At 49.8% G+C, this 7,608-nt stretch overlaps 1 protein-coding gene across 2 annotated transcripts; it reads left to right on the top strand.

The window, feature by feature from the left end:
* The first annotated feature begins 142 nt into the window (after positions 1-142).
* JPT2 (Jupiter microtubule associated homolog 2) lies at positions 143-6,821 on the top strand. Of its 2 annotated transcripts, none has more exons than XM_015877243.1 (5): positions 143-274; positions 2,344-2,489; positions 2,962-3,104; positions 3,695-3,740; positions 4,453-6,821. In XM_015877243.1, the coding sequence occupies exons 1-5, from the start codon at positions 231-233 to the stop codon at positions 4,635-4,637; spliced, it is 564 nt and encodes a 187-aa protein (XP_015732729.1). In that variant the 5' UTR covers positions 143-230; the 3' UTR covers positions 4,638-6,821. The 2 variants fall into 2 exon arrangements, with proteins under 2 accessions (XP_015732729.1, XP_015732730.1); XM_015877244.2 differs by lacking the exon at positions 143-274 and adding an exon at positions 2,094-2,203.
* Positions 6,822-7,608: the final 787 nt, after the last annotated feature.

Below are 7,608 nucleotides of genomic sequence, written 5' to 3'. Positions count from 1 at the left end.
GGCGGAGCAGCCAATAGGAGCCGGTCGAGACAGGCGCCGGCGTCTCGTGTTCAACCTTCCCTCCCGCCGCGAGGCCCTCTGGGTGGGCGGGACGCCGAGCTGGGCGGAACGCCTCCGATAGGCTACTGGCTTTGACGGACAGCTACAGTCACCAACAGCAGATCGGGGCGGGTGCTACCTGCTCCACAGGCGGCCGAGGCGGAGCGCGGCGCTGCTCGAGCTGCAGCACCATGTTCCAGGGAGCCGAGGCCGAGAGCAGCAAACCCAGCTCCAGGTCAGCGGGACGGGGCCGTGTGGGGCCTATGGGGCCCTATGGGGCCCTATGGGGCCGTGTGGGCCCTATGGGGCCGTGTGGGTTCCTCGGGGCCGTGTGGGCTCCGTTCGGGGCTCAGCCCGGGGCGTGGCGCTGAGGGGCGGAGGCCGGGGGGGATCCGGGCAGCGGGGCCTCCCGTGGAGGTGGGGTGGGCTGTGGGTTCATTGTTCCCTTACGGAGCCGCCCGGTGCTGCCCGGCCGGTCTTTGTCCCGCTTCCAGCTCGGGAATCCCCGCAGCCGGGACAGGCGCGGAGCCCCGTGAGCTTTGATGTCCCGCTGCTTTGTTTTCGTGGCTCCTCGGCTCATTGAATCGTTGCAGTTGGACCCTCAGAGCCGTGAGCTCCCACTGCCCCGCTATGAACAGGGACCCCACGGCTCCAGCAGCTGCTCAGAGCCCGCCCAGCCCGACCTCGTGTGTGTCCAGGGATGGGGCAGCACCCACCGCCTCTATGGGCAGCCTCTGCTTCACTGCCCATATAATGAGCTTCTTCCTTATTGCCGATCTAAATCCTCCCTCTCTTGGTCTGAAATCGTTTCTTGCCCTGTCACATCAGTCCCTGCCAAAGGCTCTGTCCCCTTCTCTCTTACAGCCCCCCTTTACCTACTGAAGGCTGCTCTCAGCTCTCCCTGCAGCCCTCTGTGTGCTGCACAGCCCCGGCTCTCAGCCTGCCCCATAGGGCTGGTGTTTGATCCCTGCCCCATAGGGCTGGTGTTTGATCCCTGCCCCATAGAGGAGCAGGAGGTGTTTGATCCCTTGGATCACTTTTTACTTCTTATCATTTCTGGTGTGTGAGCAGCTTCCAGACCGCTGTGCCAGGATTGTTGAATGTTGGCCTTGAAAATCCAGCAGTGACCCACGTGCTGCCCTCCTCCCCAGCAGCATCGCTGCAGTGCTGCAGAGCCTTCAGGTCCATAGCACAGCAGCTGTGAAGTTTGCTGTTTGTTTGCAGGGAGCCTGCAGTGACCAGCAGCAGGAGCTGATCAGCAGCTTTCTGGTCTTTGCTTCAGAGCTCACTGCTGGCATCTGCCTTCTGCCCAGCAGTGCAGCTGTGGTCTCTGATGTGGAAAGCAGCTCTTCTCTTCTACCTGCTTTAATGGAACTGTCTGAGAACCAAGCAGGGCTTCGGTTGTTCCACTTCCATATGTGTGTAGTTGTAGATGTGTGGTTTATATAAATGTATGGGCAGGTAACAGTGCCTTGGAGTAATGGGTAAGTCCTGGCTCTCCTTCCATAGCCGGGCTGAAAGGCTTAATTGGGAAAGAACATTCAAATTCAGTGTTTGGGTGCAGGAAAAAAGCCCACAAAACCTGATTAAAATTCTTCCAGCCTGCCAGGAGAGAACAAAGCAATTAGAGGTTTTATATGTACAGGGTAGGTTCATAGTTTGGCTGCCTGAGATGAACTGACGGACTTCCAGTTAACTGGGGGTGCTTAATTTCCATCTGCTTAAACTGCTTTTCCTTTCAGCCTCTGTGGTCACATACTTAGGTTAGTGCACCTGGAGCTCAGATAAGGGTAAATGCATTAAAATAGCTGGAGTGGTGGCAAGTCAGAGATGGCTCCAGTTCTGTGGGGTCACAGCTTTAACAAGAGCCCCTTCCCTGTCTCTTATTTGTTCTTGTCCCCTTAGTTCTCCATCCCATCTCCCAGCTTTAAGTACTTCAGGTGCCTCTTACATTTTTTAGAGCATTTTAATGATGGAAATGTGCAACTTGCCCACGTGATGGAAGGGAGGCCTCAAAGATCTTGTAACTGCCCTCTTTGTATAAAAGGGGAGGTTTGTTGGGCTGCACATCAGGTGTTTGCATTAGAAGAGGTGTAATGGAGCTGCTGGTTTTACTCAGCTGTGAAGATTGCAGGCAGTTGATCAGGTAGCTGCAGTTATCAAGGTGGGTTTCAATGCCTCCGTTGGCATTACATTGCTGTGCTTTGTCTGGACTGTCTGCAGTCTCCACTGAATGTGGAGGAAGGCATCAAACACGTTTCCAAACAGACGTTCATCTATTGCTTCCCTCCTCCTGTGCTGCAGGGTCCTGAAGCCCCCTGGAGGAGGGTCCAGTGATCTCTTTGGAAGTGCAGAAGTTTCTTCTCCCAGCAAACCTCACCGAATGGCGTCCAACATCTTTGGAGCATCAGAAGAACCACAGAACCTTCCAAAAAGAACAAACCCTCCAGGTAAGGGCAGCCACCCCATGGCACAGCTGGACCCTGATCTGCAGAGCAGAGCTGGGTTTGTGCTGCTGCTGTGCAATGCTGTTGCCTTATGTCAGGTTTGTACAGCGTGAGTGAGCCTGAGCACTGAATCTATTCACATACATGGAGATATGAATAAGTAAAGTCACTGAAATATTCATAGGGTTTTGAGCACATCAAGGCCGATTCTTTCTGAGTTGAGGCCTAGGAAGTGATGAAAGGAAGCTGCTTCTATTCTAGAGCTCTGTTGCCAGCCAGCTGCAATGAGCACAGCTGTGAATCAGAGCTCGGCTGAGTTCCTGTAATAAAGGATTTCAGACAGTATCTCCAGGCAGGAGCAAGTCAGTCAGGTGCCAGAAGTCTTTGAATTGTTACGTGCTTTTATAGCTTGGTAAAATTAAGTCATCTGAAAATCAAACAAAAAACCAAAAAGAACCCAAAACCTGTTTTGCAGGGGGAAAAGAAAGTGGTATTTTTGAGGATTCTGGCACTGCTCAGCCTCGTCCACGTCTGAATCCGCCTGGTGGGAAGACAAGTGACATCTTTGGCTCTCCAGTATCTGCCAGTGTTGTGCGAGCGCATCCCAACAAGCCAAAGGTATCGGAATGGTACTTACTGGACCAGGGAGCTCATGAGTCACCCTGCAGTCTGCTCAGCCATACAGTGCCTGTCCTTGAGATGACAAACTTAAATGATGCTTGGGGTAACTCCAGGTTGGACAGTTGGTCCTGGGATCTCTTCTGATAGTTGATCCGTGGTGGTATTAGCTGTTTGTCAAGTGTGGTAAATGGAATCGCAGCATCATAGAATCATTTGAGTTGGGAGGGACCCTTGAAGGCCATCTCGTCTGATGCTCCTGCAGTGAACAAGGGCAATTCTCGGCCTTTGGGCTGAGCGGTCTGTCAGCAGGCTTTAAGCATCTGAAGAGTTAATGAAATGCTTTCACTCATCTCAGCGCCTGAACATAAGGTAGAAGTTACCTTTGAGAGTTTAATTCCAGTAGTGCTTTAGGGATTACGGGGAGGTGGGGGAGATGAAGGGCTGTGCAGTGGCTGTGGCTGTTGGCTCTTACCGTGATAAACGAGTGAACTTTGGTCAGAAACAAAGCAAAACCTCCTGAAGATTCTGTGGCAGGGTTCCTGTTTGAGAGCAGTGCTATACTGAGGTTGGTTTTGGTTTCGTTGCAGGATCACATCGTCTTGAAGGAAGATGAAACACCAAAGAAGCCGGAAGGTCAGCAAGACAAACTCTTGTTTTTGGGAATGTACGCTCAGGGGGATGATTCCTTGTTCTTCCTCTTGAAAACTTAAGTCTGACACCAGACATTAGTGTGAGGGAGCAGACAGGTTTTCCTTCTCAGTCAGAAACTGAGTCGTATGACTTCAGGGAAGTTGTCCTCTTCTTCTTACTGAGGAGATCACCACGTGCAGAAGTCTTGATAATGTGTATAGTGTGCATATATACTTTTCTTGGCACTATGTTGGTGCTACAGACAGAGACACATCTGCATATTTATAAAACACCCCATTAGAGTCTCTTTCTCCCTTGCCATCTCCCACAAGTGTGTCATCTAGGCATCCTCAAGCTGTAAACAACAAATAGCTGACTGACAAAACTTGCTTTGCCCTGCTAATTATAGTGAAGGGATGATGAGTGCGTGGTTTTCAAGCTTGATATGACAGAACTGCCTGAAAGTGCCAAAGTAATTGAGAAGGTACATTGCTCAGCCTGCAGATCTTTCCTAGAGAGAGAGAAACTGCTTAAGGGAGGAAACTACTGCAAAAGTGCAATTCTTTCCTGGCGTGTGTTTCCTTCAGCACGTCTTTAGTGTGTTGTGGATGGGAGACGTTGGGAAGAGTTTTGTGTACTTGGGATGGCACGTGCAAAAAGTGCTTCATTCACTCAGTGTGTGAGTTGGTCTCATCCTTTTCTTCTTATTATTCAGCTGCAGAAAATAACAAACCACGGCTGGAAGATGGCGGTGAGAAAAAAGATGTGGGCAAAGAGGAGCGATGCAAGGAGCCAGAACCCAAGATAGACAATCACGAGCCCAGGTTGGGGCCAAGGCCACGCTCACACAACAAAGTCCTCAATCCCCCGGGTGGAAAATCCAGCATTGCGTTCTATTAGGGTCATCTGTTCCCTTTCACTTACGGAGTCTGCACAGAAACTCTGGTCTGTGATTGTGAGGTCAGTTTTCAGGGTATTGTTTGTGGGTAGATCCTTAGGCTGATGGATGAGAGTTGTGCTAATGTGTATGGAAAAGAAACCCGGTGATTTGGGGTTGATGAGGGAGGGAGGGATGAGGGGGGGGAAGGGATGAGCGCTGTGGAAGACAGGAGTGTGGGACTGCCGAGGTGGGTGGTGGAGGGGAACATTAATGTAACTTAGTGAAAGAGCAGTGCTGCTTTGTGGTGAGTTCATTGGGCTGGGAAGCGGCTCAGGACGCACTGGTGGAACTGGGCTCCTCTGTACAGTCAACATGTGAAATGTGAATGGGTCAGGACCTGGAGGTCACATCGGGAATATCTTGAAGCAAAGCAGGTAGGCTGTGCTTTTTTTCTTGGCAGTAGGAGAGACGGCTTCACAGTGCGAGTTGACTTGCAGTTGCTTTAATGTAAATAGTTCCACTGGAACAACTAGTGCTGCCGTGTTCTTGAGAGTCTTTAATCTTTAGTTCTCTTTTCTTTCTTCCTTCACAGCATGTGATTGCTGATACGAGGGCAAACACTCTGAAGGTCTCTTATACTCTCATAAATCACCATATGTTGATAGATACCTTGATTTATTCTTTTTTCCCCTCCCCAAAGCATTCAGGCCTTTCTTCTGCCTTCAGCAATCTGCTGGTTGCTATGAGTAGCTCTAGATAAATGATAACACCAGTCCATTTTACCGTTTCTTGTAGGTGCTTCTAGAAGACATTGAGGAAAGTATCATGGTTGAGTGCTTGCACACTTTATGGATAAGATGCGAGTGCAAGCAGTGGCTTAATAGTACTCTTTGAACAGAAACATTTGGTCTACGGTTACTGTAGATTATATGCTGAGATGTCCAGCCAGCTGGCTTTGATAACCCAACCTGTATAGAAATGCCTTAGTTTCTGCAGTGGTGGTTTACTTTTATATGCTGTGGAAACCAGAACTGTTATACTGTCTTCACCACAGTGCATTGTTTCATTTGCCTGTGCTGACTGGTAATGAATTCTCAGCCTCAGTCAGCCTTGCTTTTGCCTTTGACTGCTCAGATTTTTGTTGCTAAGGATGAAAGCTACTTGAATTCTTCCCAAACCATGACTGTAGTTGTTTGAGTCATACTGTAGACTATCCTAGTTGGAGAAGCAAAGACAATACAGCCCTTTTGTTGATGCTGGCTTTCTTAAATCATGTTTGGAAGATGTGCATTTATTGAACAAGAGTATGTGGGGAGGGCAGCTCCCACCATTAATGCTCTGAATGGGCTTTCTGATCATATTCATTGCTTTCATATTTGAATGTCAACATGAAGTGCTTAGGCAGCTCGGTGTATTTAGTAGTGACTCTTTACATTTGCCATATCAAAGCAGGAGTTGTTCAGGTACACCAAAGAACAAGTGGCCTTATCTGCGTATATTCACTGCTGTTCTAACCCAGGTTCCCTGAGAACTGCTGCTGTTTAGAGGGAACTTCCTCTGGGTCAGGTGCTAAAAACACTCGGATTGTGGTGCTTATTAGTCTGTTCTGTTTATAGACCGCTCTGTTTAGTTTGTCAGAAGTGGTGGATGACTGTGTTGCAAGACTTAGTTGCCTTTTCAGATTGTGAAAGTGAAGTGTATGGGGCAATACTAAGGGTCTAAATAGCTGTGGGATTCTAACTTAAACCTCAGATTACGTTTATGCTACTTCCAAACATGTATTTCCCAGCAGCTTTTCTCAAGTCTGTGCTGCTGTGCCTCTGGCTGAGCTTCAGACCCTTCTGTTTCAATACCTCTCAGACAGGATTTTACCAGGTAACTAGATTTAAAAGAACAGCACAAACCTCAACCAGAAGCTGCTTTCTGCATTGAAGGATCCGGTACCGTTGATGTCTCTAATGCTGAGCTTAGGTTTGTCATCTCTTAGTGCATTGGCTGCAGTGCCTGTCTTTTAAACAAACTTCAAACTGGGCCTTTATGTTGGTTAAACTGTTTGTTTTCATGCTTCTTTTTGTTCGGTATCTAAACCACATCTCAGTTCTTCAAGTCAGCTTGATTAGAACCTTTCTCTGCCACAGAAAATGAACTGAAATCAAATGCTGGACCATGCACTTGTCAATAAACGTCTGTATTTTGCTACTTCACCGCGTGCTGTAGATGTGTGCTGTTATCAATTAATGGTCCAGCTGGATAACCCCGAGTTTTATCTGTAATGGGAAGCATTGCACACAGCAGCGGTGCTGATGCCCTCTCCTGGCCAGTGCCGGTACTTGGTGCTGCATCCCAGCCTGTCATAGAGAAATGGAGCACTGCGAAATGTCGGTGAGCACAAGGAGGTGCTGCGCTTGGGATGGTGCTGGTCAAGTTGAACCTCTTCACTTGTTTGACCAGCTGCAGGTTCCACATCAGTTTCAGCTGTTTGCACACTCAGCTCCATGGACTTGAGTCAGGTTACGTGCCACAAGCAGCCTTGGCAATGGGTGTGAGCTGCATGTGCTGTAAGCCCTGAGGGCTCAGTCCTTGTCTGTGCTGAGTGGTGGAGTCACCAGGGGGGACACCCACAGCCAAGCACTGCCAGCTCTCCATCGGGTGAAGGGGATGGGGCTGTCGCTGCTGCCATGTCCTGTCCCTGCTCCAGCCCTGCTGCCCTGGCACATCCCAGCTGTGAGCTGAGTCACCGCCATGTCGCCCTGTGTTACGACATCCCTCATCTTCTGCTCCAGGAGCAACGAGGAGCCTATAAGTACTTTGGCAAACCTCGTGTTCTGATCTCATCGCTCCACTTCCTTCACAGCAAGGAGCTGAATGAGGCCATAGGGCAGGTCGGGGAGAAGGTGTCATTGGGAAGGATCGCCCCCCGCCCGCTCCCTTTGCTGCAGAGCCGTGGCTCCGTGGCTCCGTGGCTCCGCTCTGGGCCGGGCTGTTTCCCCC

This window comes from Coturnix japonica, chromosome 14 (genome assembly GCF_001577835.2).
Source record: "Coturnix japonica isolate 7356 chromosome 14, Coturnix japonica 2.1, whole genome shotgun sequence".
Taxonomy (NCBI): domain Eukaryota; kingdom Metazoa; phylum Chordata; class Aves; order Galliformes; family Phasianidae; genus Coturnix; species Coturnix japonica.
This window is presented reverse-complemented; position numbering and strand designations above follow the sequence as displayed.